General features: G+C 41.1%; 1 protein-coding gene across 1 annotated transcript in view; it reads right to left on the reverse strand.

The window, feature by feature from the left end:
• The window catches only part of gabbr2 (gamma-aminobutyric acid (GABA) B receptor, 2), a 1,540,887-nt gene that overhangs the window by 576,458 nt on the left and 950,760 nt on the right, over positions 1-13,669 (reverse strand). The window contains exon 4 of the mRNA XM_070880004.1: positions 11,957-12,058. Coding sequence (XP_070736105.1) covers positions 11,957-12,058 — 102 coding nt within the window. The remainder of the gene's footprint in view (positions 1-11,956; positions 12,059-13,669) is intronic.

Here is a 13,669-nt window from a genome sequence, read left to right on the forward strand (position 1 = left end):
GGGTAAGTCAATTAGACTCAGGAATGTCATCCTTGATGGAAAGAGAACTGCGTATCTATAGTTGATGTGATTCCATTAAGGTAAAAGCAGCCTACATTTCTCAGCCTATAGCATTGGTGCCCAGGGTGGATAGCTCCAGAACAGCCCCCAGGTGAGCTTGAAATTTAACCTCATGATATTTATAAAGCAGCTTTTTAAAAAACTCCGCAAATTTCATTGCATCACAACGCTTTGCTAAAATGGAGGCACTAATCCACTTTTTATGTTTAAAAATATATACAGGTACAATGTCTGAAATCCGGAATCCTCGGGACTGAATCAGTGTAGGATTTCGGGTTTTGCCAGATTTCAGACCTCGCCACCCGCCGCTCCCTGCCACTCGCCAAAATGTCTGGTTTTCGGACAATTCTGGTTTTCGGAGTTCCGGATTCAGGACATTGCACCTGTATATATTGTTTGCACTTTCGTGACAGAGTCTCAGTCTGGGCCCTACATGCACCCTGTACAAAAATTCTACTTTTATTTTCAATCCTCCCATTCAACCGAAGTTCATTTCTTCGATTTAATTCAAATTATAGTGAATACAAAATCTCTACAATGTTAGCAATGGAATTATTTTTCATTGTGAATGTTTGGTTAATGGAGAGAGAACAGAAAGTAGGGATAAATGGGTCATTTTCCAGTTGGCAGGTGTAATGTCTGTAAGCTTGCAATGTTTGTAGCTCCACACTATGGATGTGGACGAATTGTGTACTGCAATTGCACAATTAATAATTAAACAGAACCAGGCAGATTTCCAGAGGCTTCCGAGACAGCTGCCTGCCATTTCAGCAGCTGTGTGTGCTGTGCTATGTGAATATATCATATTTAGCGATTGAGATGGGATTTTTTTGGATGATTTAAAGCTTAAATTTTGTTGATAAAGGATTCAGCCAGCTGACAGAGAGACTTTGGAAGTTTCTGTCTTTGGAAAAAGCTACAAAAATCCAAGGTAAAATACAGCACACGGTGTGAACAGCTAGAGATTAAAATGGCAGCACCCACAGATGTAATTGGACATTTGGGGGAATATAGATACGACCGGGAACATTTTAAAGCGTATGTGGATCAGCTAGAAATGTATTTCACTGCAAATAACATAATCGAAGTTCCAGACAATGCAGTCCAGAACCGGGCTGTGTTGGAATGTAAGAGAGCGATCTTCTTGTCGGAGGCAGGTCCAGCATTGTACACAACCCTTGTAAATCTTCTTGTCCCTGACGAGCCAACGGACACAATGCTTAAAGAGATTTTAACAAAGCTGGAGCAGCACTATAACCCTAAATCGTTAGAAATTGCTGAAGGCTATTGTTTCGGGATTCGAAATCAAAAGACTGATGTATGTATCAGTGATTACATCGTAGCATTAAAAAAGCTATTGATGCACTGTAATTTTGGAAACTTTCAAAAACGAGCATTACGGGATAGTTTTGTTTGTGGGGTGAAAAATGATGCGATCAAAAGGAAGTTATTGACAACGGATGACTTGACTTTTGAGATTGCTTGTCAGACAGCGAGGTCGATGGGCATGGCCGAACAATATTCCTGAGAATTAAATAATGATTACGGTCGTCAGTCAACTGAGGTAAATCACCTGCAGGTTCAAAGTAAAAGATGTTGGGGGCCCAAAGTCTCAGAAACTGGAAATTCTAACAGAGCGTTGAAGTCGTGTTATCGGTGCCTGGGACAACACATTGCTCAAAGTTGTCCATACGTGAAGGCAGAGTGTTTCTTCTGCAGAAAGACTGGGCATCTTGCGAAAGCATGCCGACTGAAGGGTAAACCAGCTTTCAAAGCTATGAGTCCAGCGTTCAAAGCTATGAGTAGAAATCCCAAGACACTATATAGCATGGAAGAACAATAACAGAATGAGGAGATGTTAGAGCATTATTTGTAAGATAGATCGATGTAATTGGGCCACACCCATTGTTGTTGTACCTAAGTCTGATGGTAAGGTAAGATTGTGTGGTGATTATAAAGTAACCGTAAACCAGGTTCGAGAGGGTAATGTCCCCAATACATTGCCGAATATAGAAGATTTGTTCACAACACTGACAGGTGGTCAGATCTTCTCAAAACTGGATCTTACGAAAGCCTACTTACAGCTTGAACTAGATGAGGAGTTCAACTCATGTTTGACTATAAATACTCATCTAGGCCGATATCAATTTAATAGCTACCGGTTGGAGTGTCTTCCGCCCCTGCCATATTCCAAGGGGTGATGAACCAGATTTTGCAAGGTATTGAAGGGGTAGTATGTTATTTGAATGACATGCTAATTTCAGCACCAAATAGGCAAATTCATAATAACATATTGAAGGAAGTCCTCAAACGGCTAGAGAAGCACAGAGTACGAGTGTCTGCTCGTAAGTATGAGTTATTTAAAAACTCAGTGGAGTACTTGGAGTACAGAGTAGACAAAGATAGTTTACATCCAACCATGGAAAAATTGGATCCGATCAGAAATGCACCCACTCCCAGGAATGTCACTGAACTTCATTCATTGTTGGGTCTTTTGAACTATTATGGGAAGTTCCTACCAAATTTGGCTACAGTATTACATCCACTGAATGAACTTTTGAAAAAACAGGTCCATTGGAAGTGGTCAAAAGAATGCAATACAGCATTCAAGGAGTGTAAAAGCAAATTGGTAGAGAGCACCATGTTAGTTCACTATGACATATCTAAGGAGATTAAGCTAGTATGGAGTTGGGGCAGTAATCTCTCATGTATTAAGTAGCGTGGAGGAGAGACCAATTGCTTTTGGTTCACACACTCTCAGTGACAGTGAGAGTAATTATACGCAAATTGAAAGGGAAGCTTTGGCATTAATTTTTGGGATCAAGAAGTTTCACAAATACTTGTATGGTTGTAAGTTTACCATCGTTATGGACCATAAGCCCCGAACAGCAATCCTCCATCCAAAGTCCCCAGTTCCAACATTAGCTGCAGCCCGAATGCAGAGATGGGCTTTGATTTTGTCAGCATATACATATGATATTGAATACAGGCGATCAGCTGATCAAAGTAATGCTGATGCAATGTCTAGATTGCCTTCCCCATCACAAGTTACACCTGATAGGGAAGAAGTGTTTTATTTTTCATACATTGATGAACTGCCAGTCACAGCTGAAGAGATTGGTGGAGCAACCAAACATGACCCAGTGATGTCAAAGGTGTATGGGTATATTGCAAATGGATGGCCAAACCAGGTAACAGACAAAGATATACATCCATTCTTCATTCGTAGGAATGAATTATCAGTCGATAAAGATTGTATCATGTGGGGTGCAAGAGTTGTTATACCAAATAAATTCAGGTCCAAGTTATTAGGAGACCTCTATGACCAGCACCTGGGAATGTGCTTGACCAAGAGTTTTGCACGTAGTTATTTATGGTGGCCAGGTCTTGATAAAGATATGGAGTACATCTTGAGTCAGTGTACGACATATCAATCGGTAAGCAAGCAACCACCACCAGTACCATTACAGCCATGGAAATTGCCTCCCAGGGTGTGGCAAAGGCTACATATTTATTTTGCTGAGTTAGAAGGACAACAATTGTTCATTGTGGTTGATAGCCATTCGAAGTGGGTTGAGGTGTATCCAATGTGGAAAATAACAACAAGTAAAACATTGGACATTTTACAAAAATTATTTTCTTCATTTGGCCTCCCTGAAGAGATTGTTTCGGATAATGGACCACCATTTAATTCAGAAGAATTTGCACAATTCACGAGCAAAAATGGTATGAAACAAACCAAGGTTCCACCATACCTTTCTGCTTTGAATGGTGCAGCAGAGCGCACTGTACAAATTGTAAAACGTGCCCTCATAAAACAAATGTTAGATCCAAATCCAAGGAAACGACAGTTGTCATTGAATCACAAATTGGCTAATTTTTGATTGCATATCGAAATACTCCTCGTACAACTACTGGTAGAACACCAGCAGAGTTGATTCTCAAACGACAGCTACGAACCAGATTCTCGTTGTTAAAGCCAAATTTGGCATAGTCCGTAGAAGAGATACAATTAAGACAGAAAGAGAATCATGATAGAGGTAGAGTAAAAGAGAGAAGTGTGAAATTAAACCAGAAGGTGAGAGTGAAGAACCATCACCATAAATGGTTAAAGTGGTTACCAGGAAGAGTGGTGAAGATATGTGGTCCTCGCACATATTTGATAAAGATGTTTGATAATGGGCAGGTTAGGTTTGTTCATATTGATCATATTTTACCTACAGACATGGAAGGAGTTGAAGGTGGGAATGATTCAATTATTTCTGACTCATCAGATCGTTTTGATACACCCGTAGCAAATCCTAAATCCAATGTACTGGAAACAAATCCAGGAGAGAATCAGAATAAAAGTCTGAGTCCAAGTCAGGAAAACAAAGAGCCTGAAGTTAGAGTGAGTTCAAATGAAAATCAAGGAAATTCCGTGGAGGAAAACGTTCCTCAGGATGAGCCTCAAATGAACTTAGATTTAACACCATGTTCGAGAGCGAAGGTATCCTCTTCGAAACAGAAAACAAGTGGTAAAGTTAAATTTGTAAATATGGAAAAAATAAGTTTATATCCTGTGTTATGTATAAACATGAAAGTTATGTATGATGTTTGTTATAATAACTTCTTCACTAAGGAGGGAGAAGTGTAATGTCTGTAAGCTTGTAATGTTTGTAGCTCCATAGTATGGATGTGGACGTATTGTGTACTGCAATTGCACAGTTAATAATTAAACAGAACCAGGCAGATTTCCGGAGGCTTCCGAGAGAGCTGCCTGCCATGTTAGGAGCTGTGTGTGCTGTGCTCTGTGAATATATCGCAGCAGGCTGTAACTAGTAGGGTGCCACAAGGATCAGTGCTTGGGCCTCAGCTATTTACAATGTATATTAATGACTTAGATTAAGGGACTGAGTGCAATGTATCCAAGTTTGCTGATGATACAAAACTATCTGCGAAAGTAAGCTGTGAGGAGGAAACAAAGGGACTCAAATTGCTCCTTTTGTGAGGCTCGTTTCCGTGTCTAAGAGATGGTAATGGGGCGGTAAAACTTTTCCGATCGGGGGCAGGAGGATGTTGTGACCAATCCGCAATTGCTCCCATGCCGTGCTTTCTGCCACGCCCCGACTTTCTGCCCTGCCTGGTGCTCTGACCCCTTGTCGGACATGTGCAGACACTTTACCACCCAATTGCAATCCCATTTCCGACCCGCAGGAGAAGTTGTCCCACAGGAGCATGGCCACCGCCAGTTGGTGCCATTCACAGCTTCGCGAGACGTGAAGTTGCCAGTGGCTGGGCGGTGCGGCCGCTGTTAAAGGGGAGGGCGCACCACTGTGGTCGCTATTTTCTTTTAATTGTCAGCCATGCATTCAGCTGGGCCGCCAAGCCCTGATGGCCTGGTGGGCACCATGGAGGTCTCACTAAGCCTCACAGTGTCCATCCCCTTTAACTGAAGGCAACACGACACATCCGCGTCACGCTGACATCATCACTGCCCCGCTCCTGACCCGAAACCTACCCCTACACCGCCTCAAACTACGCCCCAATGCACTGGGAGGCGGTCACAGTTCAAGAGCTGAATTTACTGCCTCTTCTCCATGCCTCAAATAATTCAAATTGTTCGTCTGAAATGGAGCGTAAGGCAATTTCCTTCCCAAAGTGTCTGCAAAGGGATATAGACAGGTTAAGTGGGCAATAAGGTGGCAGATGGGGTATAATGTGGTGAAATGTGAGGTTATTCACTTTGGTAGGAAGAATAGAAAAACTGAATATTTTTTAAATGGTGAGAAACTATTAAATGTTGGTGTTTAGAGAGATTTAGGTGTCCTTGAACAGGAAACACAGAAAGTTAGCATGCCGGTACAAAAACCAATTACAAAGGCAAATTACATATTGGCCTCTATGGCAAGGGGGTTGGAGTGCAAGAGTAAGGAAGTCTTATTACAATTGTACAGGGCTTTGGAGAGACCGCACCTGCAGAACTGTGCACCATTTTGGTCCCCTTATCTGAGGATTAACATACTTGCTTTAGAGGAGGTGCAACGAAGATTCACTAGATTAATCCCTGGGATGAGAGGATTGTCCTATGAAGAGAGATTGAGCCTATACTCTCTGGAGTTTAGAAGAATGAGAGGTGATCTAATTGTAACATATAAGATTCTGAGGAGGATTGACAGGGTAGATGCTGAAATTCAATAGCACCCCGTTTGGTGGTGGTAAGAGACGTGAAGCGGGAGTTCCTGTGCCAGGCGCAGAGGTCCCGCCCCATGATCTATAGTTGGGTTACCACTCCTGAGAGGAAATGCAGTGTTAAATATCGCACTACACTTCCTCTCACGGGTGGGAGCAGGGTGCAAAGCCACGCGAAGTTCACAGTGATATGCAGTGGGACACGTAGCACTGGCACATAGACAGGGCCATCCCCTTCATTAAAGGGGAGGGTCAAGCTGCCAACTCTGCAGGTGGGAAACGGGGTCATTGCTGGCCCGCCAGGGAGTGGGGTGCAGTGGCAGAAGTCCGGCACACTAGCAGAGTGCCGGCCTGCAATATCACGGCACGGACCCTGTGATCGATCAACAAGAAGGCTGCGGTCGGTAAGTTGCACAGTTTTTTTTCCTGCCGTACTTCCCCTTTAATTTTCACCTCACAAGCGATCTACAGCCTAGTACGGACCCCGTGAAGCTGTCGTGGGCATCAGGATAAGGAGTCAGCCATTTAAGACTGAGATGAGGAGGAATTTCTTCACTCAGAAAGTTGTGAATCTTTGAATTCTCTACCCAAAAAGAGCTGTGGATGCTCACTCTAGGGGAATCAAGGGATCCGGGGATAAGGCAGGAAAATGGAGTTGAGGTCGAAGATCAGCCATGATATTATTGGATGGTGGAGCAGGCTCGAGAGACGAAATAGTCTCCTCCTGCTCCTAAATTTTATGTTTCACTCCGTGTTGCTGCTGACACAACTGATATAACTGTCCAAACAGCAACAGCCAGCCATGGCGAGTGGCATACTTATGCTAGTGCTGGTTGGACTAATCAGAATGGGGGAGCCAAACTACCAATAATTTGAATACGGGGAAAGAGCCACTTGAAGGTCCACATGTGCCTCATGAGCTACGGGTCAATTACCCTGATCTAGGGGTGTTTGTGACTCAGTGCTTAATATGTCAAATCACTGTAGCACAGCAATCAAGAAAGCAAACAAAAAGCTGAATATGTATCCAAAAGAGAAGTGGCTGGAATTAAGTCATAAACAGCATCGTGCTTTGGCCACACAGCATTTTGAGTTCAATTTATACTCTGAAACACAAGGAAGGCAATCAAACCCTGAAGGTGCTGCAGAGAGAAGCCATTAGATTGATAAGATTGGGATACGATGAAAGTCAAGAGATGTGTTTAGATTTTGAAAGGGGACAAGTGGGAACTTTATGGGGCAAAACAACTAGTAATAAGTGGTATAAAGAAGATAAATCCAGAACACCACATCAAATTAAATCATGCCAGCAAAACAAGGGACACAGATTAAAATTTAAGGCTTATGCCAGAAAGTTCTTGATACAAGGTGATCAAAATGTGGGGTAGTAGAGGCAAACATCTTGGAATCATTCAATAAATGGTTGAAGACTGGAGGAGAAGAGGAGAACTGTAAGTTTTTCTGGATGGAGAGCTGGGACAGATCAAATGGCATATCTCTTGTGTATCTATCTTGTGATTTTGGAAACACTACACAGGCCCCTTTGAGCAATGGTGACAGCCTCTCTTCAGATCTTCATTACAGCAATCACTTCAAAGTCCATTATATCAGCAGCTATTATTTTTACTGCCTTGGAATATTCACCTTCTTCCCAGGAGTTCTCCTCAGAAACAGAATTGTGCAATTATCCTAAGTCAGGCACCTTCAATTGGCACAAAGCTTCTTCTCTATAACAGCTTCAAGAGCACATCTCTCAAAGAGTCCTCAGCAGCTCACAAGCCTGGTGCTATCAAGCAGTGTATCCCTTCAGTGTTCCTAGATCTAGTCCTTTGAAGCAAATTCATTTCCTGCAGCAGTTTCAAGCCCACACTTCAAGAGCATATAATTCAATCAGCATGATCCTCAAGGCACATCATTAAAGGCCACACTGGCACAGTCAGACCTGGTTTATCTGAACTATTTGGAAATGTCTAATTTTTGTTCAGATCCAAATCAGCAGATTAATGAAACAACAATAAAAATAGCTGAAACAGGCTCAAATAGTCTCAACTTTATTGGATTTTTTGGAAAGTATTAAAAAGTTCAGTTGCAGTTTAAACATTTATAATTGTTTATTTCACATGTCTTAGCATTATGAATTGTGTTACCATGGATAGCCCCATTTCAAATCAGAGTTTAAATTGATGGTATTGTATCTCCTTGTATGTTGAAGTCCTGGCGAACCGAGCATGCATTGTTAACAAACAAACTCGCCAACCAGCTAGTGATATATTCAACAATGCAACCTCTGCTCAGTGTACTCAGAGGTACAATGTTGTAAGATTTAGAGGACAGAAGTTTAATAGCTCATAAGGGAAGTAGAGGCTGGTCTCACAGGGGGCCAGTTTAACTTTGGGCGATGTTGTAAAATGGGTGATATTGAATTAGCCCATAATACACGCCACCTGATTTTCCTTTCAATTAAAGTCAAATGGAAGCCAATATGATATTAAAATTACCCCTACAGGCTGCAAAGCATGAAATGCAGATAGTTTAACAAACTGAGGCCAATGGAGGATTAGATGATTGATCATTCAGATTCAGAGTGCAATTATAATGAAAATGATTGTAAAATGGAGAAAATCATTCTGATTCCCAGATATTTGGTTTTACTAGTCAAGATCTCTCTGTATATGGCTACTGCCAAATAACCCAGGAGAACTATACTAATGCAGAAGGGTTTGGCTGGCACTTCGAATGATCTGTCACGCAATTTTCTTTTTTGTTTGGCTGTGCTACCATCATTAGTTGGAGATTGGTCTGTTTCCTTCATAATATTTCTACCCAATACTCAGGGAACCTTAGTATTCTTAAGCAGAAGCAGAGTCCAATATGGACTGGGCTGGACTGGGCAGACTTCAGCTTTTTTGCCATCTTTCTACAGTTAAAAACACAAAGGAAATAGAGCAATGTGCACAATGCACCAACCACTGTATCATGGAGAGGGGGGTAGAGGATGGATTACACTACTGCTTACACTATCATTTCAGACACTCCATGTCAAGGTACTGAGTGTGCTTCCTTCCAGGGACAGACAGAAAACTTATTTTTGCCACTTCTCTCTTGTGCATCTCCAAGTTTCTGAGCACTACTAACAAAGGTTGTGGTAAAGAAACTCCAGTCACCCTCTCTGCCAAGGTTAGTGTGTGGCCCAAGAAAATTGGGGAGAGGGAGGAATAACCACAACACAACTTTCAGATAGTCAATTGCACTTGGGAGGTAAATGAAAAAAACAAAAGGCCAGAAGCCATTGACAGTTCCATGTTTTAAGACTATTCTTGCTGAAAGATAGTTGAGGAATTATTGTTTGTAACTTTTCCTTGCTCAAGGTACAGCCATATTTTAATGTTTAGTACATTAGTCATTGCTATTTCTTGTGACTCTGTCATTTAGAAGTTACAAGGTGAAATACGCTGCAAATAAATCTGCCACACCACTGCTGGAACACCAGCATTATCTATGTATTGTATCATGAGGGACAAATTGATCATGTTCATGAAATGATAATTTGCCGCAGTGAAATCTTATCTACACTACCCCTCATCACTTCAAACCAGCTCACTTATCATTAGAGTAAATAATGAATGGTTTATATATTCTTGAGTTATATGTGGAGAGTGCATTTGATAATGTACACATTATTTTCACACCAAATTGTATCTTCATTTATTACCCTAGGACAGAAACAAATGATACTTAACATTCTGGATTTGTTAAGGTACTGTGGAATCTATACACTGTTCATAGATATCTCTTAACATTTAAAAATAAAACAGATCATTCAACATTTGGTAATAAATACACCAATGATTTAATGTCATATATGCCAGCTTTTGTATTAAACCAAACACATGTGATTAGCAGGAGATATAACTTTGAATAAGAAGCTGGGTATAGAATCAATTATCTCAATTAGAAACTAAAAGCATTGCTCATTTTTATTGTAAAAATAACATACATTTTAAATTTACAATTCGCAAATGTCCTGTTCTATTTTGTCCATGTACCTTTGCTATGTGTCCTTGACAGGTGCCTAATGCAATCATACATACATGCTGCCAAGTTATGTCTAAGTATGTACCACCTTTGCTCTAGAATTTATACTGTTCAAGAGGGAAGGCAGAACAAAACAGAAAGACAAAAGAATGCTTTAGTGAATAACTTACACAAAATGGTTACTATGTTGGTTGTATTTATTTTAAAACATTTTGCCCGTCTTTGTATTATTTTAAAGTTGTGTATTTTGTTGCAGAGAGTCTCCAAATCTGCTGATAGGTTCACATTAACCACATGGCATCATGGACCAGATACTACCACTAGTCCATGCCAACCATGTGACACCAGATGGTTGGAAGAATATTTTTACTGCATTGCAAACCATGATAGTTCCCTGCATCCCTACCCATTAATCAGCCATCCAAGTATGGCTCAGCTCCTTCCTGTCAGGATTGCCTTAAGCACTGCAGCATCAGCTCTGCTCCTTCTCTCCCCATGAGGACATCAACTGTATTCCCTCCTTCTCAGTAGCTTTAAGGAGCACTCAGTTCCTTTGGTCCAGGCCACACATCGGTCACTTATCATGCCTCTTTGCCCTGTTGCCACCACTATCCCTTGCCCTGTACATCAGTCCCTGGCACCATGCACACTGGCTCTCTTATGCTCTCCCAGCCCTACATTGCAGCACACTCAGCCATTCTGACAGTGCAGATCATCCTCTCCAATGTCAGCACAGACCCAATGCTTCCTTATTGAAATATGAGTTCTTCCTTGTTCATGCCTGGTGCTGACAGGCCCATTTCCTTTGGCCTCACTGTTCAGCTCCATCCTCTCCAAAAGCACCACCTCGCTTCCAGTCTAAAGCTCCCATCATATTGCAGCAAACCAGTGATGTACAAGTACCAATCAGGACTGCATCTTGAACAGTGACAGGAAGACTGTGTGACCCACAGTCGAAATACATTCCAGCCCAAGACTCCTCTCTCTTCCAATCCAAGCCATAATCTCCACTCAGCAGAGCTTGGGTGAGCGGTTCATTGAAGCTGCCAAAAAGATCAAGAAAATCTGTGTCTAGCTCACAAATGGCACAAAAGCATTATAATCCACCAAACATGAGTTTACTCAATCTTCTTAGTGCAATAATGGCATAAGTGCTAAAGATAGCGAGGAAATTCATTTTTTTTCCTTTTTCTCACCAATTTTCTACTTTTTTCCCCTCCCCTCCTGCTAGGGTATGGATCTATAGGTACAGGCATCTTTCTGCTGCCTCAACCAAGTGGCCTTTCTTGATGGGTGAGCTTGGACAGTGTTGTTGAGCTTCTTGATGATGGGAGGCATCATGACTGAGCCCAAACCTATCTTCACCCACTATCCACATTTATACACTTTCCAGCAGGAGTCTCTGTATGCGTCAATGTGAAGGTAGTTATATGTTAGTAGAATCAAATCAGCTGAGGTTTATTAGGGTCATGTTGTTGACAAAATATCAAAAATGATCAGAGGGAGGTTCTTCCATCTCATGTGTCTTTGCTGAATTGGAATAAACATTTCACGGGTAAACACATTGTGTTTGGCCTACTGCTCCTCAGTACCTTCATAGCATAATAAAGGATGGTCAAAATTCTACAAAACTCTGTATTTAGAGTTTAAATTCCTCTTTTGGTCACTATTAACATATTCCTTTACTTACCCTAAGCTTTCTGACGCTCAGACAAGGATCATTAGAGAAGCTCTCAGTGTCTGCGATTTGAATGTCTGCTTTCTCCAGCTCACTGGTCAGATCATTCCTCACCTGTCAGCACAGAAGAGAGAGAGAATGTTGGCAACATCTTTACAAAGAACAAATTAATCCTTATTATTAGGTTTTCATAGAGTACACACACTTGGATTAATGTTTCAGTATTCTCTACCAAGTCAAAGACCCAGGAAAAAGATTTATCAAATCAGCAATGCTTTGAAACAACTATCTTTTACAAAATGCAACCATATCTCTTCAATTAGCAATGTGTTCATCATCTGAACTGGCATTATGTGTTCCATTTCAAGGGAGATTCTGTGATCATGGAACCATGCCTTTCAAGACTCTAAAGACTGAATTACTTTTTTTTAAAGTTAAGGATTGACTTTCTCTTGCTGTGATAAACTTCCACAGATGCCAATACTTCATGCATATGGCCATTCTTCACATGAGCCTTGACAGTATCAACTATGCAGAGTATTATGAGCGAACCTGACCCAAGCACATGCACTTTCTGACACAATTCATAGATAGCAGTTAGGAACTAAAGTCCTGAGGGACCTTTATCCTCGTTATATCAAGGCTGCTGTAGCCAATCATGGTGCATTCTGCTGCTGCCTTTGCTGTGAACAGTTAACCCAGTAAAGACCAGGGAATGAACTTCCGACTGACTGTGTCTCAGTACCACACTGGTTGATAGATTTACCCACTAAATTTTTCAACAAGCTTAAAGGCATTATGTTTGATATGCAACTTTTGAAAAATGTTTGAGTGCAACAGCAGGTCAAGATTGAACTTTCTTTTCCTTATCCTAGGCCCCTTCCTCTTCTTCATCGACAAACTGCGACTCGACAACATCACCCGCAGACATTGGGTCAGCTTATACAGAACACGAATGACAATCAACTCTATCTCTCCACCATCTCGAGACATTGTTCTACATTAAAGGCTATATAAATGCAAGTTGTTTCTTTGAAGTGTAATAACTGAACTATTTATCTCAATATATATATTAATATCAGGGTTTTTAAACAAACTGTATTCACATAAGTTAAAAAGGACATTGAGACAATAATTGGTTAAAATGTTTATGAGCTAAACTTTGATATTGTTTCATAAATAATAAGCAGTTCAATGCACTGTCTCAACAATTACCTCTCACTCACTGAGTTGGGAAGTATTTGTTCTTTCTAGCTTTAAAGAGAGAGGGGAAAAGAAAGCAGTGACAAATTCGCAGGCAGGCAATTAGATCCAGCAACGGTTGCAAAGTCAATCAGGCTCTAAACAGAAAGCCGCAAAGGCAAACTTTGGCCTGACTCATTGCCGAGAGTACATATCGGATGCATGGTGCACACAATTTTCCACACAAAATGGTTGGAAAATTATAGGCAATGCATGCCCAATTTTCAGATTTGTGTCTTGGTGGATGAGAAAATGACAAAGAGGATGATGGTACAAGGCAAAAGGGAATGGTAATGGAACAGGAAAAGAGACAAAAGATGGATCTAGAGGTACTGAAAATGACAAAAAGCAGAATAATTACTAACAACTGCTATCCGAAAAAATGGGAGCAGTGGTTATGATTTGAAATTGTTGAACTCAGTGTTGAGTACAGAAGGCTGTAAAGTGGATAATCAAAACATGAGGTGCTGTTCATCGAGCTTC

Source organism: Pristiophorus japonicus, chromosome 5 (genome assembly GCF_044704955.1).
Source record: "Pristiophorus japonicus isolate sPriJap1 chromosome 5, sPriJap1.hap1, whole genome shotgun sequence".
NCBI lineage: Eukaryota > Metazoa > Chordata > Chondrichthyes > Pristiophoridae > Pristiophorus > Pristiophorus japonicus.